Source organism: Strix aluco, chromosome 3 (genome assembly GCF_031877795.1).
Source record: "Strix aluco isolate bStrAlu1 chromosome 3, bStrAlu1.hap1, whole genome shotgun sequence".
Classification (NCBI taxonomy): Eukaryota; Metazoa; Chordata; class Aves; order Strigiformes; family Strigidae; genus Strix; species Strix aluco.
In genome coordinates, this window is record NC_133933.1 from 50,800,817 (window position 1) to 50,828,607 (window position 27,791).

At 42.8% G+C, this 27,791-nt stretch overlaps 1 protein-coding gene across 2 annotated transcripts; it reads left to right on the plus strand.

Moving 5' to 3' along the window:
- Positions 1–27,791, plus strand: CAPN9 (calpain 9). Of its 2 annotated transcripts, XM_074820678.1 has the most exons (21): positions 1–70; positions 167–392; positions 5,076–5,145; positions 5,608–5,726; positions 6,327–6,460; positions 7,070–7,238; positions 8,789–8,872; positions 9,126–9,211; positions 10,992–11,069; positions 15,438–15,598; positions 16,285–16,442; positions 17,102–17,310; positions 17,936–17,972; positions 19,468–19,548; positions 20,063–20,120; positions 20,678–20,742; positions 23,110–23,178; positions 24,559–24,637; positions 25,315–25,431; positions 26,460–26,518; positions 27,351–27,791. In XM_074820678.1, exons 2-21 carry the CDS (start codon positions 180–182, stop codon positions 27,375–27,377), a joined length of 2,073 nt encoding a protein of 690 aa, XP_074676779.1. In that variant the 5' UTR covers positions 1–70; positions 167–179; the 3' UTR covers positions 27,378–27,791. The 2 variants fall into 2 exon arrangements, 1 of the variants encoding a protein (XP_074676779.1); XR_012622768.1 differs by lacking the exons at positions 26,460–26,518; positions 27,351–27,791 and having other exon boundaries at positions 23,110–23,182.

The following is a 27,791-nucleotide window of genomic DNA, read 5'->3' on the forward strand; positions in this document are numbered from 1 at the left end:
CTGGAGGACGTTGCTGGCTCCCCCACAGCACACTCCTTTCCTCCCCTTTTTCCTTCACAAGGTGCTAGAGGTATTTTTGCTCCCTCTTCTTTTTCCTCCTGTTCCCCCCCTGCTTCTGCCCTCACCTCCTGCTAAGCTTTGGCTCCCCAGGATCTCTGTCTGGCAGGTGGGAGGGAGCCATGCCCTACCTGTACCGGGACTCAAAGCCGAGGCCGCCTGCGCTGCCCGGGGCTGCGCGTGCCACCCACAGCTCGGGGAAGGCCTACGAGGAGCTGAGGCAGGAGTGTCTGCGCAGGGGGGTCCTCTTTGAGGACCCCGACTTCCCTGCCTGCAACTCCTCTCTCTTCTTCAGTGAAAAGCCACCTATTCCCTTCATCTGGAAGAGGCCCAGGGTGAGTGTGCTGTTGTGTTCTCCCCTTTCATCCTGCCATAAGACAGACACCGCTGCGCTTTGGGATCACACCAAACGCATGGTGTATTCAGGGAGATGTGGAGATGATGTGCAAGGTGGAAACGCTTCCCACCTCAGGGGCAGTGGCGTGGGGTCAGGATGTCACCCACAAAGAGCTCAATCTGTGGGATGAGAGGGCTGGAAGGCTTCACCCCATTTTTTAGATGTAGCTCGTTGTATAGCCTCACTTTATGCATGTATATTTATGTACATGCATAAACAACTCGTAATCAGCCTTCTCTCTTACATTATTACCAAACAAAATCAATGTTAAGATGAAAATAAGAGGACATGCAAGGAATTAAGGGTAAAATATGTTATGATGATGTTCTAACTATGTAAAAATCAAGTGTTGTTATTGTAGGAAATTCATAATTAAGGTTAAACTTAAAATATTTAAACCTTTTAACTTTTAGAGTATGAGACTCTTATACTTACTTGCTCACTTCCATCATGAAACACTGAGAGATATACGAATACATGCCATGATTACTGAGCCATTCAGCAGTAGCCAAGGGCTTGATGAGTATCTCTTAATGCATCTTGCATAACAATCATTAATAACACAAAGAGAGCCTGAAGCTTCACTAGTGACATGCTTTCAGATCACAAACCCAGCATCACTCCAGGTTCCTTCTCCCCATTTAACTCTGTAACTAATAGCCACAGAAAATTTGTGGCTACATTTAATTTCTTTGCTAATGACTGGCATTTATTCTCTTTTTCTTCATAGTCTGAAAGCTTCTCCCTTAGAAAACTTTCATTTGGTGACAAAATAAGCTTAAAGAAGGGTTTAAATTTTGTCTTAATCCACAATGATACGCATTCAAATGTCTCAGTATCTGAGAGGTTACAGTGCCACTACAGAGCAGAATTAAAGCTATTACTCCTTGACAAGTTTCAGCCATGAAAAAATAGGAGATCGCTACGTATCGTAAGCGCAGCCCCCCCAGGCACTGCTCTCTGCCTTGCCTACCTGTGCCCCAAAAGCCAAGCGGGCTGTGGGGCTGCCCCCCAGCACAGGGTGGGGCTGTGAGGCTGAGATGCTTTTGGTGTGGTGACTATGGAGTACATACAAAAATGCAAGTGCCTGCAACACTGAATCAGAAAGAACAGTTTTCCTTTAGCCAGCCTTTAGGCGCTAGTTTGTCTTTTTTTTTTCCATTTGGGGCTTCACAATAGTTAAACTTTGCTGTAAAATGTGACCAGGAGCAGCTTAGAGCTTTTGTGTCCTTGTGCGTGGTACCCATGGACAGCAGAGAGTGGTCGGTCTGTTGTAGTTGTCACAGTCTTCTTCAGGATCTTTGTATGCTGAACTAGAAACATTTCCAGGATGAGTAAATTACCTGAAAGAGGATCTGCTTTTACACTCCAATTCCCACCATGCAAAAAGGTGAACTTTTGTGAGCTGCACAGCAAGAAATAAAGCTTAGGGGAAGTTGAGAGGTTGCATAAGTCCAGGGATTTAGTTATGCTCTTCTCTGGCTCCTCAGCATTTAAGCTAAATCAGTTTAATCTCTATTATCCATCAGGAACAGCAGCAAAATAGAGGCACTGTAACATCATTTCAAGTTAGCGCTTTTTACTTTGCAAGTGGGATATAGGCCTGGAGCATGCCTGATAAGTTGCCACAGTCTAGCTGGCAAAGCTGTGGTGCTGGAGAGAGTGAGCACAGTAGCATGGCCTCTGTGTACAGTATCTGTGTTCAAACTGCTTTTCACAGTGACTGGTTTTTAATGCCTCTCCTACCAGTATTTTACAGTAGCTTGGATGAAGTGTAGCACAATACATGCAGGTAATTGCAGGGCCAAATAATGTTAGTCATCAGATCTACACTCTGTTACAATTTAACATTTAGTAATGAGAGTGGAGAAGACTTTATTATTCTGACATGCATATACCTGCATGTATACACGTTTGTGTGCAGCGTGAACAAGACCCTCAGCTAGCCCTAATCTCCCACTGCAAGCAGTGAGCTACATGGATCTGCATGAGTTGAATATGTTGCTTTCTACATAAATCTGAAGTGCTCTAAGATTCAGAAAAATATTTAACAATTTTGTTTAGCAATCCTTTTTCATTACAAATTAAACCTTTGAAACTGTACCTCATCAAAATTTTAGAATAATCTGAAGAACTGAAGACCCTTTTCTCATTGTATCTCCCCTTTTCCCTTCCCTTCCCTTCCCTTCCCTTCCCTTCCCTTCCCTTCCCTTCCCTTCCCTTCCCTTCCCTTCCCTTCCCTTCCCTTCCCTTCCCAGTTTATAGCTAAATTTAAGTGCTAGCATACATTTAACAGCTCAGGGTCTGGGAAAGTTCGACGTACAAGTTGAGGGATGAAAAAAAAAAAAAAAAAAGGAAAGACAAATGTGTTTTACTAATGTTACTAATGCTAAATGAGTCTATGGTTTACAAGAGGAAGTAAGAAGGAAATCCTCCTAATGTGAACAGCCACTGGCAACTGGCATGCCAGGTGCTGTATGCTGAAACCAGGCAGAGAAATGTAATCACAGAAATAAGGCCACTTAAACAGCCTCACCCTCAGCGTTTCTTAGGTCTTTGTATCCCTTCTACCAATGTGAGATAGAGGTCCAGGGGATGCAATTTGTTTTCCTTTGACTCTAAATAAACACATGTTTGATGTAGCATCAGGAGAGTCACGGGTTACTTTGTTTCATCTCTCTGAAGAGCGCATGTCCCTACTTCTAGGCAATATCCTTGTGCAGGCGAATCCTTGAATTACTGTGTGCTCTGTGCAAAAGCAAGATCCACCTCTGGGTTTTGTCCTTTAACATGCTGAAAGGCCTGACATACTTTATTATACCATCCAGTCTGAAAATCCCTTTAAACTTAATATTATTTTTGCAACATCCACTCAAAAACTGTAGAGTGTGGTTTTCTTTTGTGTAGCAGAGAATGTGGCACAGGCCCAGTCAAAATCCTTTCAATTCCTTTTTATTCATTTTTATTATTATTATTTTTGATTGCTTTAGGAGATTGAAAATATTTTTCCATATGACAGTTGTAGAGCTGTGCAATAAGCAATAAGCCATGAATCTAATGTTCAGACCCATGTCAGTGGAAAGGTTTTTTTATCTTATCCCTTACTAACACATGGAGTTTCTTGGTAACAGCTAAATACAGTTCTTGCCATGAGAATTACGTTCCCCAAGAGCAATGATGCTAAAATGAGGCATGTTATTAAAGATCAGCTACTTTATCAGCCGTTGTTATATTTATGTCTAAAGGCAACGAGCTGTGTTGTTTATTGTTCACATCCAGGCCCAACAAGACTGAGTGTATTTAACAAGCAGGCGGGCCAGCTAAGGAGAAGCTGCTGTTTGATTTCCCTTTGCTTTGTGCACTGGGGACACGAGGTTCTGCGGTGCCTTCTCCCTGGGGCACCTGCGGCTGAGGCACAACCTGGCCACCACCTTCTCCCCAGCACAGGCAAACAAAAAATATGCAAACCGGTTTCCTCCTGAATATTGCCTCTGCAGGGAAAGCTTCACAGGGGAGCTGCTGGTTCACTAGGGAGAGCGTCCTGGCTTCAGCAGTGGCCAGCAGCAGATGCTTCAGCAATAAGTGCAGGAAACTGAACAAAACTATCAATATCCCACCCTGACAGCCTCACAAAGTGCAGTGATATGAACCAAAAGCAGTTCACTTTCCTTCTAGGCAGGGGTTAAATGACTGAATATGTTCTTCTATTTCCTCCCCTCTTTAATTTTATTTTTTTATTTTTGCAAGCTTCTGCCGCTCAGGCAGAAGGGCCTGCTTCATGCCATAGGGTCTGCAATAACGTATCAAGGCAGACTGATTAATCACAGGCACGTTCCTCTAGTAATGTATTAGATACCGATCTCCTCTCTTTTCTATTCAGTTCAATCAATTCAATTTACAGTTCATGGGAAAGGGGAGAAGAGCAGGGAATTCCTGCCATATTTATTGATTTACCACTGTATTTTTCTATCCAGCTGTGGGGCTAGTAATTGAACTAAAACAGTCAAATGAATGCCTGAGAATTGCTTTAATGCCACCATGAGCACCAGTCTCTCTGACCTCTGAGCACACAAGGGTGGGTAGTGTTAGCTCCTCCTAAAAATTAACTCTGTAAAACAAACAAGGCTGGAACCTACCTTTGTTGTTTGCTTATCTGAGGTGGAAACAGTCTCATGGTTGTCAGATCCTGTATGTTCCAGGTACTGTGAAGGTAGATAAAAAGCTTAATAGTGCATTTAAAGGTAAATTGCCAATTTTAGTTTTTCCAGCCTTTGAGGGAAAACAAACAAACAAACCAACACCATTAACCAGGGTTGTAGCTTAATGCTGAGATTCTGGACCAGATTGTGCTATGATATTTTAACAATTGCCTGCAGATGAATAAAGAATGCCAGCCTTTCATTAGCAGCCAACTAATTAGAAAAAAATGAGGATAGTTGATTCTTTAATTGCTCTACACTGTAATTAATTAGCAAGGATTCCCCACCTAGTTTTTTGAGGTGGCTACTCTGATGCAGGATAATATAGCTCATGTGGCACACACTGTGCTGCACATCTGGGCTCAGAGTGATCATCATATTTTCCTGGCACATTCTAAGTAATTTCTGTGTCTTTCTCACAGGACATTGTTAAAGATCCCAAGTTTATCCTTGGAGGAGCCACGAGAACTGACATTTGCCAAGGGGATCTTGGTGAGTGAATTCCCCCTGGGTGGATGTGTTCGTGCCTACACCCCATAAGGAGCGGCAGGAATATCCTTGCACATGAAGGGATGTTGTCCCTCCTGAACTGGTGCGATCAGTGAAGCTGGTGGTACCGGCAATGTTCAGCTTGCCTGCAGCCATCTCTTTGGTAGTACCCTCCTATCCATGCTAGGGACCATCCTGGTGCAGTGGGAGTCAAGATCAGGGAAGGATCTCCACATGAGGGTACTGTGAGCCCAAGGGAGCCTTTTGTTTACCAGCACCTCCAAACTGCAGCACAGTCTGCCCTGGCCAGGCAGGGATATGCTTACTGGGGACACAGAGGCTGCCTTTTGGACTTCAAGAGGGGTGGCAGCTAACTGCCATTAACATCTCCTCTGGCCTCTATACCACCTTCTTCTCCTCTTGAAGGAAAGAAAATGAGGGTTTTTCTCCCTTCTCAATTTACAGGTGACTGCTGGCTGTTAGCAGCCATAGCTTCTCTCACACTGAATGAAAAAACACTAGCAAGAGTGGTGCCATTGGATCAAAATTTTGGGCCAGATTATGCTGGAATATTTCACTTCCAGGTAAGATGAGCATCTGGCACAGCATAGGTACATTTCTGTCATTACAGAAGTCATGGTCTATTCTGCAGTGGGGTTGCTGGTTATTGCAGAGGAGACATCGAAAGTCAGGGATTGCTGAGCTTACACTGTTCATGTTTTGAGAAACAACCTAGAGGACTACATCAGCCTCCTACTGGCACATGCATAACCATTTCTGCTCTGTGAAGACATATGGCTCTAGAAATCATTTTACATTTACATATACATTTACAAACTCCACTACAAGGCCTTAAAGGAGTTGGACTGGGGACTGTAATATGTGTGTGTCTTAAATGTGTCTTGAATCATGTGGTGACCACTTGTGTATCTACATGAGTGACTTTATCCAGACAAAGAGCTACAATACAGCTCTACACTTCTAGTCTTAGTCTTTTCTTAAGATAGAGTACCCTTCCTTCAGAGCAGCCTACATGGTATAGTGGGAACGGATGATTTATATATGACTTCTAATCAAGCCTATGATTGTCACTAACTTACAATTAAGAGTACTGGGACACCAGAGTCCTACGCTCAGGAAATTATATGCTGTCAGCAAATTCATGCCCCATGCTTTCTAAATAGTTTTGGCAGCACAACGAGTGGCTGGATGTTGTGATTGATGACCAGTTACCCACCTTCAAAGGCCGGTTGGTTTTCCTGCACTCAGCTGAACACAACGAATTTTGGAGTGCCTTACTAGAGAAAGCCTATGCCAAGTAAGTCACACTGCAAAAACATAATTTGCTATCTGTACATACATTATTCACAATTTGTACGTGCATTATTCATAACTCAGATGAACAGCTTCTATCCAGTTCTTTTTGGTGGGGGGGGTTGCATTTGCTGCTGCCCTGATCTAAAGACGTTATGTCTATCTCTTGTGAGCTGGTCCACCTTCCAACATATCATTAGATACAGCACTAGCTGATAGCAATAGAGTTGGATCAAAGCCTGAATCCTGCCATTTGTGTCTCTGCTGAGACCTCAATTGATGGTTCTGGCTAACTCTGTATTTTTAAATTATTTGGCAGGTAGCAACCACTGACATGCAGTGATATTCAGTCCTTGACAACCTAACAACTGGCACTAAAGAAAGAAAAGCCCCAGGCTTTAAGGATATGGAGAAATGAATGAATTAAAAATGCAATTAACAAGGAAAGCAGAATGATCCCAGTACTCCTCCCATATATCCTGTGTACATTCTTGGGTACTTCTTCTGACTTCAGTGCCGTTGCTGCAGTTTTACACCCATGTGAGAAAGCTCTCAAACACAAGTGTCTTCAAAGTTCTGAAAGTGTGTCTCACAGTCAGCATGTGTTTTCCAGGCTGAACGGCAGCTACGAGGCTCTGAAAGGAGGGAGTACAATAGAAGCCATGGAGGACTTCACTGGGGGCGTAGGAGAAATGTATGAGGTTAAAAAGGCTCCTGACAATTTCTATGAAATCCTGGAGAAAGCTCTAAAAAGATGCTCATTGGTGTGCTGCTCTATCAATGTAAGTAAGAAATGGGGTCTGAATTTGTTTAGTTTTGTGGTTTCTGCATTTAAAAACCATACTTTTTAAAGACTGGTTAAATTCATGACAAGTAGATGGATATGCACTTAACTCTGCAAATAATAGCTTTGAACTGATAGATATGTAATATTAATGTAGTCCTTAGTACAGCTGTTTAAAAGAAAAGAAAACAATTAATCACTTTTCAGCAGGTGATGGCCACTGTGTTTAAAGCAATAATGACATGAGTATGAGCACTCGCTGAGTTGAACTTCACTTCCTGACTTATTTGGTTACTTAGCATTAAAAGTGGCCATAGCTTTTTGAGGACTTACTGGTTCCAGAGACTACAAAATCAGTTTTTTTCAGCCCTGAATTCCGTAACAACACCTGTGGGGTCTTAGGACAATTTTCAGGATCATTGTGTTTGTTTGTAAACAGGGGCTGGGGCTTAGGGTATGTCAGGTTTATCCCTCCAGATACTAAAACCTCCAGCTTTCCTAGAGAAAAGGTTGCTGGCGGGTAGCACCTGCATAGGTTACTTACACTGCTCTGCCAGTGTGTCTGACCCAGGATAAAAAGAACCATCCACGTGTCCTTGGCTTTCTGGTCAAAAATGTCTGAGCTGCTCAACAGCAAGAGTGAAAGCACCGTTGCTGTTCCTTGCTGACTGTACTCAGTGGAAAGGCAGTTTAGGAACAAAAGTGTGCCAGGTTTCTCTACCAGAATGAGCGTCTGGAGAAAAAGGTTTCAGAGCAAATAAAAAATCCCACCAAGCACAAAATGTTTCATTTAGGGCACTTGTAGCAAAAGCAAAGGAAGTGCACATGCTGGGGGAGAAGGAGAGAGGCTTCTGCTCAAAAGCCTCATCATTGAACATTTGGTGGGACTGAGGGAGACTTGTTGTCTCAAACCCGTTGCCTGCCTGCCTGAAAGCAGCGCTCTTTCACAACCTCTCTCTTTCCATCAAGACTGTGCCCTCAACTTTGGGGTTCAGTGTTTTCTGATTTGGGTTTCACTTTCCTTATGAAGCTTTGCTGTTTGCAAAGGCTGATTAAATATTCATCGAACTATAGAGAGTGTGATACTCAAGTTGGTTGATGCGACCCTCCACCACCATCACTGCTCTGTCAATGTCTTTTTACAAGAAATGAGACCATATCAACACCTGATCTCAGTCTGAGAACACCTTTTCCCATCCCTCATCTGACACAAACTACATGTGAATGGGAGTTAATATTGAGATCCTGGAAATGTAGATGATATTGATACAAAATCACAGGGACAGAGAGAAAGTATTTCAGAAGTATTTCAGCCTGGAACCACTTTATTTTCCCTCTGAGTGAACAATACTAAAAAAAACAAACCCCTTTCCTTTCCTCAAAGGGCACTGTTGTACCATGGCTGTCTGCATTGTGCAGACAGACAAGTTCCCTGTTCCTAGTACTGATTAGCCACTGACCTCCCATCTGATGCTTGGAGGGGACCAGGTGGCACCACTTGTGATCTCACTCTGAAGAGAGAGTTTCACATTTTTTTCCATATTTCAGATCAGCAGTGCTGCCGAGTCAGAAGCCAAAACCCCCTTTGGCCTTATAAAGGGCCATGCTTACTCTGTGACTGGCATTGATGAGGTATGTTCAGCAGCGCGGGGCAAGGAGAGACCTGGGGAAAAGATAAGGGAGTGTCCCCCAACCTCAGGTGACAGAGGGAGTCATGCTGGGAGATTTATCCAAATTCCCATCCATCTTTCCTTCCCACATCTCCTGTAACAGTCTTCACGTTTTACGCAGCTGTTACACCAGCTTGCTCAGCCTCTGCACACTAGAGAAGTCCTACTCCCCAGCTACTGACACTTGGTATTTTCTCTGTTTCTTTCTTCCTCAGGTGAGCTATCGGGGCCGGCAAGTGCAGCTCATAAGGATAAGGAACCCCTGGGGACAGGTCGAGTGGAATGGCCCTTGGAGTGACAAGTATGTGCGTTGTCCCATACACACTGGCCTTGTAAAGGCCACATTCCAGGAGCTGCTCCACAGCTATTCCACAGAAAATTAAATCAAGAGTTGGCACATGCATAACGGTATTACTGCCATACTAATATGTCACCCTCACTATTTTCAAAGCTACTCAATTATGGGGACACTGTCAAGGTTGTTTAGCCCCCAAAATCTAGCATTAGCAAAAATCATGCATTAATATAAATGGGATAAGTTAATTTTAAGACACTCCCAATTGGAAAAATTAGAGATTTGGAGTGATTTTTTTGTGTATTTCTTTGCAAGCCTGTTGCTGTAGTACTTGTAACACAACATCCATACTTTGTCATACTGCAGATAAACTGGAAACTGATACTGTATTACCCCTTCTAAGTAGCTTATGAGTCTTTAGTTGCATTTACTGTTCTGGGTTTCTAAACACGTCAGGAATAGGCAAGAAACTTACAGGTTATATGTGACCATTAAACGAAACCCTCACCATGTGGTACCCACTAAAGTTGTAGAAGGACCCAAAGCCACAAGAAGATTGGTCTGAAAACCAATCTGTTTTTACTGTCAAAGGTAAACAAAGTGCAAATAATACAAAAGAAAAAAAATTGTAAGAAGCAACACTACATTCCCCCCCAACATATGCTTTTCAATATATTTTTGCACATACGCATCGCTTCATTTTTGTTTCACTTTCTTCTACTAAGTTTTTTTTATTCACACAGATGTAGAGGAGAGGAGCCATAATGTGCTGGGCCCTTTAAAATTGCTGAGACATGTAGTCATCTGTAGGACTACTTTGAATGTTCCTGTCCTTAGCATGACTCAGAAATAAATGGTATATTTTCACAACAGCTCTGGTCCTTTGTTATGTTGAAAAAGAAGAATGTGGATAATTGGCATGAGTGATTAAGTCTCAAAAAAAATGGAGAGGTTAAGATCAGGACAGGCATCTGGTAATTTGTGCTGTTTATTGAAAAGGCTGTCTCTGCAAAGCAGAGCTCTGATTCTGCACTTGGAAGGTTTTCTGGAACTCAAGATGCAGAGGGGCTCGCAGGTCAATACAGGAATCTGTATTAACATTTTGCAGTGGTTGCTGGAATTAAAAACCTCAACACAAGGTGCCTTCTACTCCCTGTTTATTATGTCAGATTGGAAATGTAGTAGGGCATTTCCAGTTTTTCCAAAAAGCTTTAGCAGGTGTTTGTTTGGTTTTGATCTGCTACAGCTGGAGTTTTAGGGGTGAATGAAGAGGCAAAGACTTTACCTGGAACCCCAGTTACTCCAGCAAAACTCTCTGTACAGGGGAAGGAGCTATTCAGTTCCCATTGACTCAATTTTGAAGAAATGTCTGGCCCTAAATTACTGACAAACATAAAAGAGGAGATGGTGCTACAGACGGAAAACAGATTTAAGGAGGACTTACCAAAATCTTGAAGTTTACCAATAGAGAGCTATTATACCCAACTTCAACACCTGACAGCAGTCCCAACTCTGAGTGCAGGCGATAACTCACGCAGGACCATCCTGGAGCAGTTTTGGGATCTTTGGCCTTGTCCTGCGTCCAGCTACACTAGTTGGGTCTCTGTGACCATGAGTGACAGCAGGATACAGGAAGCCTCTTAAATGCATCTGTGTTTGTGTGAGCCACTCAAATAAAACACATTTGGAAGAAGAATAGCCTGCTGCTGTGTCCAGCCAGAATTCTGAGCCAGGGAAAATTAATTGCCACATACCCATAGCAAAGCTTGGTTTTGTTTTCTTGCAGCTCTCTGGAGTGGCGTTCAGTCAGCCCATCAGAGCAGAGACGCCTATCTCAGGCAGCACTGGATGATGGAGAGTTCTGGTAAGCCACAGGTTTTTAAAGTGTGCAGCTCTAGTCAGAAATGAAGTCACAAGCGACTAAAATGAGCAATAAGGAAGAAGTCTCTGTGTGAGGAAATGCTCAATTTCTGTCTAGGAGAGGGCAGGTAGAATGCTCACTTGGTTTTCTTGTGTGTTTCATGTGTGCCCCTGTCTATTTTAATAACAAAAAGTATTTTAAAGTCATCTTAGTTAATGGCATTAGCATATTTCAAATACTGTGCATCTCCCATGAATGTAACACTCTTTAAATTCTTGCCATGAACAAAGGCAGGCTCTACAGAAGGGAGCATTGTATTGCACTGTATCACCTATGAAATGTCTTCAGGGTTGATGCTAGGCATACACTGGAAGGGGAGGGAGTCCTGAGAAGCAATACTACTTGTTACAGAACGTAAAAGAACATCAAGATATGTGTGAAATGATGGAAAATTTTAAGAAAAGTTGAAATGAAATGGAAAAAATACATGGTGGAAATTGCTTTAGGAGTGTGAAGTGTTCTTCATGCCAAATTCACGATCTCAGACAGAGCAGATGGCTGACTTACACATGATCCCCCCTTATATCAACCATGCTGTGCACTACTGACAGTGTGTCTGGTCACATTTTATAGGGCCAGATGCTCATCTTTTTTACACAGAGGTAAATCTAGAGACGTATGCAATGGGGCAATTCCAGATTTTTCCTGCAAGTTAAACAAAGTTCAACTTTAGGCCTGAAAAGTGATTTGAGATGATCAATGCAACACGTTAAGTCACATTAAACGATTTATCCCAAATTTAGATAGCTCTGGAGGGAAGTAGGTCCAGTGGCTTATCCATTACTTAAGTATTTTTACATAGGATATTTTGAGTTATTTTGCTATTGACATTCCAAATGCTGTAGGGCATTTCCATTTTTTCCAAAAGCTTTTGTGGTGGGTTTTTTTTTTTTTTTTTTTTTTTGGTCTGCTTTTGACATGGCTACAGCTGGAGCTTATGGGGTAAATGAAAAGGAGGCAAAGACTTTACCTGGAACCCAAGTAACTCCAGGAAGTCTCTCAATACAGGGCATGACTTAAAGCCTGACTGTGTAATGGAGGTACAAATGTGCAAGTAGGAATCAAATGAGCAATGAAGTTCATGAAAAGTCATCTGTCCAACAGAGCTAAGCTGATAGTTAAGTAAGTCCTCCGAAGGCCAATAAAAATTAATGAGGTTGAGCATACCCAGACAAATGTTAGCCTTCCTCCTCCAGCATCTCAGCCATTCAGAGTAGAAACAAAAGCCATTGGGACTGAAATTTATGCTGAAGGGTTTAAGTGGACAAAAATCATATGTAGAAGGTAAGAAATACTTCCAAAACCAGTCAGGCAAGTTTGATACAAGCTAAACCCTCCACCCAGTCTATCAGACTTATTTTTCTTAATGTCTTTTGACTTCTGTGTATTCCTCTAAGGAGTGTTTGCTGCTGCTAAGCCACACCTGGATAGTTTCCCCATCAAGCTTCACATACCGACTTTGCATAAGCAATAACATGATGTACCCCTAAAGACATTAAAATGATCAGATGAGGAAAGAGATGAACACAGTTGCTTCTCTCCAGCTTTCAGTTTTCTCCTACTGTGGTTCTTGATGATGCAGTTTAGTTGAATAAATGGCAAATGAGCTATACTCCTGCTTCTGTAGCTGAGGACCTTCAGCTGGTCTGTTCACCTCTCCTGGTGGTGATTTGGTTTGCCTCCCTGGAAAGATGGGGTAGGTAATCTTTATGAGTTGCTTTGAAACCTACTGCTAAAAATAGTGAGTAGCAAAATAATTAGGTTCTCAAAAGTTCAAAACATGTTCTCCAAGACATGTGTTACCCTTGGGCTTAGCAAATAACATAAGGTGCAATGGGGCTCTTCTCGTTGACCACAACTGGTTTCTACTGAAGTAGACTTAATAATAAGTTTTACAGTCAACAAGCTTTTTGTACGTCATTTCTTAATGTGTCTGGAAGCTGAAAGGGAGCCCAGGAAACCTACTATGTACTCATGAACAACTTCTGTAACTGAGCTGCAGGTTTTAAACCCAGCTTATTCCATGTGCTGACTGCACACAAAGCAAAGGTCATTTCTCCTACACAGGCCCATTTCTATTAAATGAAAGAGAAGAGGAAGAAGAAATATACCTTTTTATTCTTATGTATTGTGTTAGATTTCATCCTAGGTGGAACAGGAAGGCTAAGAGGGAGGGTAGTGCAGTGAGGGAAATTAAATCAGAAACTATGGAACATGTAAAGCAAGATAAGTGTCATATCATCAGAGTGTCTTCAGTCAATGCAAAAAGGCAGCACAGCTGTAGAGGACAACGTGGAATAAGGCAGCCAAGGTGGGAAATGTGATCTGATAAGACCTTTTGTCCGTTTTGTTCTTTGGCTTTGTGAGGACTGAAGAAAATCTTCATGGTAACATGCTGAGGGTCTGCCGACCTCATTAACTACCCCAAAGATATTTCGGGTACATATTAGCAATTCAGATTGGTCTTGTCCAGATGCTTTTACTAGACATGAAGAAGGCATCCTGCTGTTGGCTAAAAAATCAGCTTCTCACTCACCATAGATCCTTCCCTCCTAAAATCAGAGGGTCAGAGTCCCCTTTCCCCTTTCCCCTTTCCCCTTTCCCCTTTCCCCTTTCCCCTTTCCCCTTTCCTGGAAACCAAACCACTTAGTGACAGATTTTGCTATGCTGCCCCTGCTCTAGTGTACTGAGCATCAAAGTGAGAATTAGCAGTGCCTAGGGATAGCAATACATGGGAATAGTTGACAAGAAAGGGGACAGAGCTCAGGGAAGCAAACCCTGCTGTTTCTTCCCATGTTAAAAACAAGTTGTAAAATGGCCCATGGCAAGTGTAAATCTATTTCTTATGCAGCAGAAAAATGGAGCTAGCTGTGTTTGGTGAGCTACACTGAGGGCCAGCTGGGTCCTATCTGCCACTACCACAGATAAACATGCAGTCTTGGAGAGCTTTTGCTCTTCTGCTACTTCATTTTGTTGTTAGGCATCAGCCACTGGAGGAAAAGGATAGTTATAGAAGTTCGTGTTAGGGATGAGATCAACTTCTGTACATTATTTCTCTAATTCATGGAGAGAGAAGGGATCTTACAGATAGTGATTCAGAGCGGAGGACACAGCTGGACACTAAGTTGTCCTCAGAAAGGCCTAATACCTCTCCCCTTTTACAGAGGGAAGTTCAGCCCACCAAGGCTGCTTTCAGTCATAGAGCATGTAGGCCTCCTGTCCTTGCAGTGCCCACCAAGCAAGCTGCTGTCTCTTAGACAGATTCCCTGTGCTGTTCCTTTTTTAAGCAGGGCTGCACACCATGCCCAGTGGTGCCTGGCTCTGGCTGTCCCTTCTCTTGTATGTTTGCTCAGTTCTGAACACCAGGCTCCTTGGCCAGCAAGACTGTTGGTATATTTTTGCCTTTTTACTTGCTAGATAAAATCACGTTGCTTATCTGCTTATCTGCATGCTAAGAAGGCTAGTTGCAACCAGCCCAGCCTAGCAGCTCAGAAACATCCATATTGTGGCGTTTGCTTCCTCCTTACCATGGCCATATATATGTGCCCACCTTGGGTATAAAATATATGTAGTGCAATCTACATGACCCAGTAGCAGGCAGCAGTGTCTATACTACCTTCAAGGGCAGGGTGGAGCCACTACTCAAGTCCAAACACACTTGTGTCTCATGTTTGGTGTATGTTTTTGCTAGGACAAGGTCCCAGGCACCCATAAAGGAGGGGAGGGTGAGCAATTTGAGCCTAGGTACCTTAGCAGAGGCCCAAATATGACTTTAACTGCAGTGTGGACAGGCTAACAATATCATGGCTTGTTTAATCCTTCACCACGTGTCCCTTGTAGTACTGGCATGCAGCTAGCATTGAACACAGCTGATTTGTAGGTAGACTTAACTCCTGCACAGATGCCTGCCATCCTTTAGTTGGCTCTTCAGCAATATAGATACAGCCATTAAGGCCAGGATGGTGTCGGTGAAATAACTCTTTCCACTGTAGGTTTTGTGTCAGTGTCACTTCTTTTTGTCTTGTACTCAACTGTAACTAAATAAAGTCAACAGAGTTATAGTATAAAATGAAAGTTGTAAGAGATGTAAGAATCAGACCCAGACAATAATGTTGCTTGTGTTTTGCACCACAGTGAGTGAGAGCTAGCTTCTCCCCTGGTGTACATCAGCATATCACCATGGTCACTGAAACTATTCAGATCCAGACGAGCTGGTGATCTGGCCCTGGGACTCTGGGGAGTAAGTACTTCTGCTGGGCATCCTTCACTGAAGTGAATGACTGCCTGTTCCTTCCCATGTCTTTCACTCAGGATGAAATTTGAAGACTTCAAAGTGCATTTTGATAAAGTTGAGATCTGCAACCTCACTCCAGATGCCCTGGAAGACAGCACTGCCCACAAGTGGGAGGTGACCATCCATCAGGGGAGCTGGGTCCGGGGATCCACTGCAGGAGGATGTAGAAATTTTCTAGGTAAATAGATACGGCGTTGAAAATGAGAAGCAGGCGCTGAAGTCTTTACTCACCCTCAACCACCTCTCCTGTTACCCCATAGCCAGAATTGTGGGTTCAGGCCAGTCCAGCTGAGTCTCAGCTAGCAGGAACTAGCCAAAGGGACAAATGTTCATATGGTCCCACTTGAGACTTTGCAGTAAAAGAGCTGCTTTCTTTGCTCTCAAGTCCATTGGATCTGATTTGTCTCTCATTTACATCTGCATGAGCAGGACTAGCTCCAAATAAGTCACTTAAACTGCAGCAGTAAGTGTAAAATGAGACAAAAATCCAGCTCAGCCAGCATGTTTATGTGGCTCTGAAGTAGCATCATGGATCTGAACTATGTTACTCCAGACTGGCACCAGCACTATGGGATCATTGTAGCTATGTATTTTTAACAAAATCCCATCTGACAACTTTATTTAACCATAATAAAATATCAGGCCTAAAATCTTTTCTACACCTAGTTCCATGAAGGACTTTGGGATTTGGCTTATTTTCTGCAGAGCTTAGTGGAAATAAACGTGACAGCTAATGGAAAAACTAAATTTGAGCAAAACCTCAGCTTAATTGTCCTTTTTGTCTCCTTTTGTTTTTTAAGAAGTCGTAGTGGTGGTATTCTTATTCTGAGGCAAGAAACTCTCTAGTGTTCTTTACGTTGGCAGAGACTTTCTGGACAAATCCACAAATCAAGCTGCATTTGACAGAGAAAGACGATGGACAAGATGACTGCACATTCATAGCAGCACTGATGCAAAAGGATCGCCGTAAACTCAAGAAGCTTGGTGCTGAAATGCTAACCATCGGCTACGCTATTTATGAGGTACTCTACTGCTTTTACAGTTCAGTAGCCGCACTATCAATATCAGCATCTTTCTCTGGGTTTGTACCCCTGCCAGTCATCATGTATTTTTAACGCCCTTGCTCTTAAAATAATCTCAGTTACATCAAGCCCCACAGAGAATTTTGACATGGTTGGGATGGAGTCCTCTCAGAGGAGGTTTTAGGAGTCTCTATGGGGCCGTAGGTTCCCAGGATAGCCTCCTTGGCCCCATGATTCTGTCATTTCCTGCCTGACTCCCAGAGAGGGGATGTTGCTTCTTATGAGTCTCTTGGGGCACATCACACACATGGGTGCCTGTCCCTGAGTGAGGCTGGGACTGGCAAATCTGTTGTCACTGCTCTGTGACACCCCGCCTGGGATAGTGATATTTTATGGCAGGGAATGGTCAAGCAGAAAGACAATGTCCTAGAGTCCTCTTAGACTGCCTTCTGGGTGGGAAAGGACCACCGGTAATGGGTCCTTGACATAAGGTGGGAGTTAGGTTCCTGTGAGCACATGGGTGAAGGGATGAGAGTCGGGATCACAGCCAGGGGAGAGGCTTGTGCCAGGCAGAATTCAGCTCTATGATTGGGAAAGGGGCAAGGATGGCCCCCCAGCACACCCCAGCCAGTGCAGCGCTGCCTTTGTTTCACCTCTAGAGCCCTGCCAGAGATGGACACTTGGGCAAAGACTTCTTCAGGTACCACCCCTCCAAGGCCAGGAGCAAAACCTACATTAATTTAAGGGAAGTATCTAACAGATTCAAGCTGCCGCCGGGTGACTACATTCTTGTTCCAACCACGTTTGAGCCGCACCAGGAGGCAGATTTCTGCCTGAGGATTTTCTCTGAGAAGAAGGCCATCACTGAGTAAGTCAGCAGTGAGCCCCAGGCCCTCCAGTGCTTGCCTGTGTGGGGGCTGGTGGCTGCTGGGGAGAGTCTGGCTGCCAGGCACCCAGGCCTACAGCAGAGCCCTGGCATGGAAAGCTCCTGATGTTTTTTTTTCACATTTGCCCATCTTTGCTATTTTTTTGGAGAGGAGTTTAGGAGATGGGGAAATAGGGCTTGCCATGGTGAATCTGTTGGAGTCCTGACAAGGAAGAGTTGCTAGCTGCCTGATACTGTTCAGGAATCTGTGCATGCAGCAGTGTTTGTTTCCTGTTTCCTCCCAGAGTTTGTCCAAATGACAATTTTATATTAAAAAAGGGTATTGAGAAAAAAGTGTGTGCACAATGAATAAAGAATGAGATGAATGTTTTAGCAGACAGCATGCACAGCTGTGCCCTCCCTGAGTCCTGCTTAAAGTCTCTTTCAAGGGCTTATACCAAAATTTAAACAGTGCAAAAATCTGATTGATTAATTTTATCTAAACTTAATCTGTTCAGTAAAAAATGCAGTTTTATCATTCACCTCTGGAAAATGTCATAAGCGAGCTTCCACCCCAAAGCAGCTGTTGAATATCTTCAGATACCAAATAAGGTTTTGTTTCCTCCAGGGATCTAGATGAAAACGTTGCCATCGATCTCCCTGAGGTAAGTCTACAGAATTCAAATAGCAAGAGAATAGCTTAGCAGAAGCTGGCACACACTGCTTTTACTGTCTTTGGCTAAAACACGTTCATTTCACAGGAATGTTACACAATTGCCAGCTTTGTGTATGTGACTGAAACAGTCAGTTCTGCTGAATATGGTAAAAGAGTGTAACAATCAAAATCATAATCATTATGCTTCTACATTCGCTTCGAGGCAGTTGGCCTCAGTCAGCACCAAAGGCAGGTATCAGCCATACCTGTTAGCACTGGGGAGGCACATGGCCATTCACATCTTTAAAAATTTTATTTATTATGAAAAAGTAAGAGGCAAGAGAATGTCCAGAGACCTATGTTCATTTTTGCATACAAATATATTTTACTTATCAGTATCTGCAGGGCTTGGGAGGGAATGCTTGATGCATGCATGTGCCTACTGAAATGATTCAATCCTTTTTGTTTCTGAATGGCCTGGTCTGCCTGCTGAGCACTAATTGCAGCTGAGTCTGAGTCAGCTCCTGTTTAAGTGTATCCGTGCAAATAAACTGTTAATTGTGGTGTGCCTTTCCATGGAAACAAGCTAAGCCAAGATCTCATGTGTCCCTCTTCAGTAAAACTCTCTTGCAAGGAGCAGCTAACACGTGCGTCTCCATTTCTGGGATCTCAGGGCCATGTTCAGTAGTAAAGTAAATCTGTTCACCTGTCCCAGTATCATTAAGGGACTGCATCCAAACTTGAACAGAAGGAAGTGAGGAACATACATATGGTCAAAAAAGTGTAAGTGGCCAAACAGTGTCACCAGGGCCACTCTGATGACAGTATTAAATAGCACCCATGTTGTATCTTATGTGGGTAGAGAAAAAGTCTGATTCTTTGCCTCCTGTGCTGTTGCCGTCTTTTTCCCTGTTTTTTTGGCCCAAGAACTCTTCTCTGTTCACATGATCACCCCAACTATAGCAGTGGCTCTACACTATTATATCTCTCTGCTCATCAGTGTAGACTGAAACCTGGATTCTACACCCCTGCGACTGCACTGAGGCACTCAGCTGACAGCCAGCTGAAAGTGTTTCCAGGCTCAGGAAGGCGCTGGGTAATGTGCCGAAGTGCAGCCTACATCTGTCTGGTGCTCTCAAGAAGGGCAACAGGTCCCTGGGTGATGCCGCTGGAAAGAGCTCAATAGAGCTGTGGTTGTTCAAGGACTGGGGAAGCCGGGTGGTGCAGGGGTGGGATGAGAGGAAAGGTGTTTTCCAGGATGAGTGCTCTTAGTTTTGACACAGCCAAGGCAATGGCACACTATGCAATCACCCAGGTAAAGGAAATGAGGGGGTGAGACTCCCCTCAGCTGGATGGTTGGGAGGCCTCAGGTCTAGCAATGTTCAGGAGCATGTGTACCCTTATTTTCAGATGTACTATGGTCCCCCAATGCACAAAGGGACTATGTGCAGGAGAAATGTCGTGTTTTACAGTTCTTATAATGACTTGTGTGGTTGATGTTGCAGCCTCTAAACCCAACCCCAAGCTCACAAGAAACTGAAGAAGAAAAGCAGTTCCGGGCACTGTTTGAGCAGATTGCAGGAAAGGTGAGTGCAAAACCCTTGTGGGTCATAGCAAGATGTAGAAAGAGGGGAGACACTTCTGCTCCCACCCAGGGCCAGGTGAAACGAAAATGACGTATTTTGGTAGGAGAATGCTTAGTTGTAGTGTGTTGTTTGGGCACCAGATGTCACCATGCCTTATGTCTAGATGAAGAAGGGTGCAGTCCCTGGAGAGCAAGCAGGAGGACCAAAGCTAGAACTCAAGCTCTGAGGGAGCCTACCTGGTTCAGTGTCCAGCTGCACTTGATTTTTCTTTTAAACAACCGTTCACACTTGAGATCTCCTTCAGACAGCCTTATGCACAGCAGCACTCCTGCATTTTGCCAGCCCTTTACTTTTTAGCCTTTTCTGGGGTTTGTATGGTTCTCTTTTCCTGAGTTCAATAAAGTACAGATGGGTGATGTTTGTGTTTTCTGAGGTTTTTGATATGTCTGATTACAGAAACATTCAAGTAACAAATGCTGCACTTTTTTTTTTTTTTTTTTTTTTTTTACTTTAGGACATGGAGATAGCTGCAGAAGAACTTCAATATGTTCTGAATGATGTATTAAAAAAAAGTAAGTGCTGATAACCTCTAGGGGCTGTGAAGAACTTTACAGAAGCTCTTAAATTAACTTACACATAGAAAAATAAAGGCTGTGTTACGAATCCAGCCAGCCACAGCAGAGCCAGGAAAACATCTGGTCCATGATCTAACCACAAGCTTGCCCTGTCTTCAGCATGATCCATGTCAGCTCAGTGAAGCCAGCTCTCCACTGCACTACTGCTCTGCTGTGGAGAGACAGGCATTGGCCTGGGACTTGTAAGACCTGGATGTAGTTCAGCACCCTGCTACAGGCCCTTTGTACAATGGGAAATCTGTCACTCTCTGAACCTCATCTCCTGATTTATGAAACAAGGACCATATTTCCTGTCATCTCTTCAGAAAATACCTCTTCTGTCTGGACTGTGACTTCTCTGTAGTGAGGTTTGTCTTCATCTTCCAGTGCACAGGTCCTCCCACAATGAGGACTAAGAGCCAGCTATCTCTGCTTATGAAATCCTATTTTCTACTTTCAGTTTATAAAAGGCAGATTTGCCCAATGACTTCTTTCTTATTGTTGTCTTTTTTCAGCAAAGAACATCAAATTCAAGAACTTAAGTCTCATTTCATGCCGAAATATCATTTCTCTTATGGATGTATCCTTTTGAATAAATGCTTGTGAGGCTAAATGAAAACTGAATGTAACTGTCCATAGCATTACCTGTCATGGATATCAGAGATGGATGTGGTAATGTCATGGCAGAACACTACCCAAAGAAAAAATTTGTGAAAGTTGTATCCTGATTTTTATTTCAGAAATTTAGGGTTAGAAGCTTCAAGACAGACCATTTTCTACTGCAGACTTAGAGGCAGATGCTTTAATGCTGAGCACTTTTAAAAGTAAATCTCAAATTTCTTCTGTATAGAACAGTGCATTTTTCAAGCTGTGGTTTATTTGAAAAAAGCCTAGAAGAGATAACTCAAGAAGAGTCTGTTGTCTGTTGTCTGGAGGGTTAAAATCACTGGACAGAGTTGTGCATGCAAGTTATGGGTCAGAAATTAAGGATCAGCAGAGTTGAAAATTACTGATATCAAAGCCATGTTTTTTTTGACAACCAGACTAAAAGCTGGAAAAGCTGGTTTTTCAGCCAGATCCTGGGACTCCAGGAAGCAGACATGTGGGCGAGAGTTGTCTGTCCAAATTTAGGCATTTGTGGTGTAGGTGTCTACATCTAATCTAGCTTTCTAGACTTCCTTTGTAGATAGTGAAAAGGATGGTGTAATTATGCTTGTTCTGGATTTGCCTAACCACGCGGGATGCTAAATGACTGCTCAGACATTAGGTGAGATGAATCACAGCCCTGGTACTCCCCCACCAGATTCATCCTTTGCAGTGTTCTGGTGCCTGTTGAGTTTGCTTAGCCAGGCTTCTCCTCAGGTAGAGATGATTTTTGCAGTATGAGTTCCCAATAGGCAATTTTGCTACACGTGAGACAAAACAGTGCTAACAAGGCAAGTATCTAACATTCATTTATGTCTTGCTTGTTCAGCTGAGAAGTTCTTATCTTTTGCTTCAGTCTATGACAGAGGTAACATCCTCTCACATATTTCTAACAAATCTAAAACTGACAAAAATTTATCCTGTTAAGCTATGTCCATAATGTTAAAATTCAGTGCACATCAGTTACCATGCATATGCGATGAGAAACGGGACCAGTCCTAAATTTCCTCCCTCAGAAACCAAGCTTCAGGAGGGAGCCAGTCCATGTTCACATCTCATCCTTACATGGTATTGGGACAGAGCCAGGATCTGCACTTGACCCAGGAGCATGGCAGCAGTCCTAGGTTTACTATTTAGGATATAACTAAATAGTTTCCATGATTTGCAATGCTTCCAAGCAAATCTCTGCATAGTTTTGAATAAATGAGGAGACATCTCTTCCTCTGCTTTGGAAGCACAAGGAACACAGATACAACCATCCACTCTGGACATGGTATTTGGAGCACAATGGAGGAGCAAAATGACACAAATGCAAACCCAAGTCAATGCTGGCAGAGTCCCCTCTGTGTCATATGCCACCAAATTCCCTGGCTACAGTCACCATGTGGTGCATGGAGTGGGGGCAAAGTTCTACATGACCCCCAGAAGAACAACCTGACTGAGTAAAAAGACAGACTCTTTGCAGGAGTGATAACCTTGGGATCTGTGGGTGCCCTCAGTAATGTCACCAGTGTAGGTGCTTAAATAACAGCAGGCATTGTGTAGATCCCATTTGACATGTTTTGACCTTTGTGAATGCTCGCTAAGCTAATGTCCATCTGAGCAAGGGCTTTGTCCTGTCAAGTAAGATGGACAGGGGAAGGGGAATAGGCCCATTCCTTATTTAGCATTTCAGAGCAAGTGCCCCATCCTTCAAGTGATCTCTGCTTAACTGACATCAGTAACTCAGTAAAATAAGTATTAAGACCCTCGCACTTCAGGCAGAGGAAAGGCCAGGCAGATCTAATCACTGCCTCTCAGAACTGCTATACAGACATTTTTTTCAAACCATAAGGACTGGATTTTGCCAGCCTCACCCCACAAATGCCATTAATTTTTGGTTGAGGCATTGGAATAGAGCATGTTTTTTAGATAAAAATACTGAATAGCACATTGGTTGACTAACTCCTTCGAGTACAGTAGCAATTTGTTTTAATCAGTTAATTTAATTCTCTGAATTATTTATATCCCATTTACATCCAAAGCTGTTCTTGACTTAGAACAATCTGTCTTTCTTTCTCCTGTGAAGCCCGCATTGCTCAGCTGTGTTTTTATATCACATAATGTTCCCCAAGTATCACAGCCACAGCCATGACTGTAACTGCTCAAGCTGCACCTCATGAGAAATCCCAATATTGGTTTCAGCGGCACCACAGGCTTTCCAGGCAACTTAATATTTTCTGCTTAAAGGAACAGTGCTGATAAATTGAGAAAGAATTTGGACTTTTGTGTAACAAAACCTTTCCTTAATTCAGATTACCAGACCAGTGGCAATGGGAAACTGGAATTTAGTGAGTTCAAAGTGTTCTGGGAGAAAATGAAGAAATGGATAGTAGGTGATATTATTCACTGTATTTGTTTCTTCATTTCATTAGCTATTTCCTGCATAGTTTATTATGTATGCACAGACAAAAATGGAGACAGGAGTGTTTACAAGCCACAAATTTTAACTCAAAACAAATGTTTTAAAAGCATGGGGGCTTGTTTTGGATAGTCAAAGACATTCTTAGCTTTCCATGATGCTAAACCATAATGGTTTTCTGGAAATAACAGAGATTTTTGTAAGCAAATCAACTATGCAATGGGCACTCATAAGCAAGCCAATCAAAATGAAACTTAAGGAGTTTCCATTACTGCTGTTGTACAGAAGAAGAAAGTGATGATTCATGACTAGTAGGAAACAATCATTTCCTAAGTCACTGCATTTCCATTATTGATCTCTCAGGAGTCAACTGTACTGAAGTCTGGGAAAATGTTGATTCTAATTTTAAACACATTTCCCCACCGCTGTATATGGCAGTAAGAATAAGAAGGCTTGCAGACTCAGGCCACAGACTGAATATTCAAATAAAGACATCATAACTGTTTCCTCATGGTCATTATTAGTTTCTTCTGAATTCATCCTTCACCCAAGCATTCAAAATATGCAGTTCTCTGCTCTTGTCTAGCCCATCACAAATGGCAAACACTTTTTCTGGGTACTAATGCCACATCTCCTTTAACAAAGGACACATTGTTTTTTAACAAGGGGACTTGAGAAATCCCTGTATCCTGTAGGAAGATTTGCACGTATATTTGCTGGAAAATTTTAAGCTGAATCTGACGACAGCTTTAAATAACTCATATTCCAAGGGAGAGTCATCTCATTAAAAGGATGGAATTTAACTCCAGCTTAATAATTATTTAATATTTAGGTCAAAATTCAAACTGTTTGTACCAGTTCTCTTGGTTGTACCATGAATGTGGCTGTTTAGATCTCTTCTACCTAGAAGCAAATGAGTAATCTTAACTGCATGTTAAACAATTTGTCTCTAGCCTTCAGAATTATAAAGAAAAACATACATAAAAAGAGATTAAGAGAATGCACCAGTTAAGAGTTAAAAGACAAAGAACAATATGTCCTTCACAGGTAAAATAACTTTTTAAAAAATCATGGATATTTTTTTATGACGAGAAACTCGTTATATTTGAATGCTTGGGTTTAGCACTACTTGTTTAAGTTTCACAGCAACCTATTCATACGACAAAGAGAACTGGAACCTAGATTTGCTCCTCAGTTACAAAATAAGACTGGATCTAGACCAAAGTCTTGTCAGCTTTCTTAAATGCTTATGCTACACAGTTAGAGACAAACACTTTGCCTTTCTGTGCCATATCTGTGCTTCCTTTCATAGATAAACACTGAATTTTCCATGTGCTCCTTTCACAACAGAATATCTTTCTTCAATTTGACTTTGATAAATCAGGCTCCATGTCCTCCTATGAGCTTCGCAGTGCTCTTAAAGCTGCAGGTAAGACAAGCACTGCATTTTATCTGGGAAACCTGTAAGGCAGATCGGCTGTGGGTGAAGAGGTCTTCAACCAATTATACAGACTGGGTGCCCCTGAACAGAGAGGAGTTCTAAACCCCAGAGGGACCTGGGCACCTAGAGAGGACATTGAGCGGGCTGATTTTGCCACAGGTATCCCCAACCCTGCAGGGCAATCAGTCAGAGCAGTCTTTAAATTTTTATTGAGCTCTGTTAAACTCAACAAGGCTGCACATGTGCCGGGTTAGACCCTGAAACAAACCACTTCAGAGTCCATCTCCACTCAAGGGTTGGAGGAACAGTGAGTAAGCTGTTTGTTACGAAGGGCATTCAGTGCATTTGTATTTCATCACATATTATTTTTATTAAAGAACCTAGTTTTGCAGAAATCCCTCCAAATTTCAAGGAGACAGAATGGTCCCTCATACATCAAAAAGTGCATGGATAAGAAACTGCCATGACTGCAAAATTTCTTTTTCAAAGTTTGTTATTCATTGCAAGCTTAAAGACCTTTGTGCTCAGATCACTTTCTGGATGGATGTGTGCCACAGAGTATCCTCCCATTAACCAGTTTTCAAGATGAGTTAGTAGAGATCTGTAGATTCCTGCCTAGCCTACATGGTTGCTCACTTTTCCTTTGTGTGTTTGTCTTTGGGAAGGATACCAACTCAACAACTACCTGCTGCAACTGATTGTCCTCCGATACTCTGACGAACAGTTCCAGATTGAATTTGATGATTTTCTGAACTGCTTAATTCGCTTAGAGAACGCCAGTCGTGAGTATCTTCTTCCTCCGGAATTTCTTCCCCTTTGGAAAAAAAAAGTTCCACTTTTGGCTGTCGTTGAGCATATTGCACAATATCTGAGATCAAGTGTGTACATGGCTAACAGAAAGGAGCTGTGTTTAGCATTTGCTTTTAGGATGGCTTTTCTCCTGCAAAGTGAAAAATGTTCTGCTGCTAATGGAAAAATCTCCCCATGTGAATAGAGCCTGCTTCATAAACTCTGCAGCAACGTAGAAGGCATGTGAAGAATGCTGGCAAAGTCCACATTATAGCCTTTCTTGTGGCTCACCCATGAGCTTAATTTGGGATCACAGAAGTTCAAGGTTCAAATATTGCTTGTGCCTCATGCAAAGGGATAATTGGCATGTGCTCGGTCAGGTATCTCCTGTACCTTTTACATAACTTGTCCACTTTCGGCTGAAGGTATAGTTTCCCATACATCAAGGCACTCTAGGTCTCAGTTTATTTGTGTACAGGGTCACTCTCATTCCAGAGTAGCAGCAATAGAGATAAGTAAAATGGTGGATAAATGATGAAGTGCATTAGTGTGACTCCAAATTCAAATCAAATGCAACTCATTCCATGAGAAGCAAAATCAACTTTCTTGAAATTTGTTTTGTTTTGTTCTTCTCTTTACTTTCTGGTTCGATCTGACACAATAGAAGTATTAAATTATTGAGAGAGAAAAGTTAAATAAGATATATAAAGAAATGCAAATTTCTTGGCTTCATTTTGGGGTATCATCCAAATCTGACTCTTCAGTACATCCAGGACACTCTCTTCCAGTCCTGTCCTGAAATGAGACTTGCAGAAAGGCCTTAAGTCAACAAGACATTTCCTCTTGCAAGGACTTCATTTTGTCAGAGCAGCTACCACCACCAAGCATTCCTAAGCGAACTGCCTTTGCGCCAGACCCTCCCTTTCCTTGGCACGGCCACCCGTCGTTGTGGGATGGGGAACTCATGTATGAATATGAATGAGGTGTATTTATAGCACTGGTGTCCTGTTTTTCATTTCAGGAGTATTCCAAGCACTGAGTGTGAAAAACAAGGAGTTCATTAACCTGAATATAGGCGAGGTATGAGCACAGCTTCATAAACACTGACAAAATGATGGGGCTTCTCTAGAGCTTTGACTTCCTGTAAGAACTGTAGTATTTCTGCATGACACTTCAGGTGACATCTATGTCCGTGAGCGTGCAGGGGGTATCTGCCATAGGTTTCAGCAGGGCTAGGATTTTACAGCACATGCACTGATTATATCTCCTCCATGCTACTTCCTTCTTTCCTTGCCCTGTGGCATATTGACAGCTTCCCATCCCCCTTTCTAGATTCTCTGCTTTTTCCTTCCTCGGGTGCCAGCTCTCGATGGGGGAAAGGGGAAGCAGCAGATGGGGACGGGGAGGGGGGGTGTCTATTGCTCTCCCTGAATCCACCAGGAATTCAGATCAGCCTCTCCTGTGCATGTCCATCAGCCCCTTCTCACACTGCTCAGCACAGGCTTCTTATTTCCTTGTGTTCTCTTTGTGCCCCTGTTGCATATGTGGGTTGTCTCTCATTTTACACTAACCCAAAGCTTCCTGGGAAAAGGCACAATGAATTGCCTGGAACAACAAATGTGGGAGCCCATGTGGACTGCTAGGATGGAAATAAAATCACTGCTGTTATTGGCATCTAGTGCTTGGAGAGCTCTGCCTCCTTCCCTTCAAACACAGAAGTAAATGCTGGCTGAGATCTCTCCTTAGTGACAGGACATTAAAGCCTAGTAAGCAAAGGTCCTCTTCCTTGTGTGGGGTCAATTCAGAGAAAGGCACTGCTTTTGAACACCTCTCTTTCATTTGGGGAAAGGGAGGGGGAGGGAGAAGTGCCTGAAATAATTTACTGTAAAGTTGATCTTTCTTCCAATATTAGTTTATCAACCTGGCAATGAACATCTGAAGAAATCTGACTTGGATGCCGGGAGTTTCTTGCAACATTGCTGCCAAGACTTCTGCCTCAATAGCTGAGGTCGCCTTCGCATGCAAACTTTACCAGGAGATTCCCTGCAGAGGAACATGCATGCTGCCCACCCTTTCTGGTCTCCAGCCCTGTTGATGAGTTCAACAGTCACATCACATTTTGGTTTTATTTTTGGTAAAGCCCAATATTAGATTTGTTACTGAGAGGCATTTGGGTGGGACACACATGCCTCTCAAGCAGACTGAAACTGATGTTCCTGAGTGACCACAGGTGTTTATGAAATAGGATTGTATTTAGTTTCAGCACATCACAGACTAGTTATTAAAAGTCTTTATTGATGCTTGGCTACAGATTACTGTAAGGTGCTTTTGAAAATATAAGGTTGCATAAAAC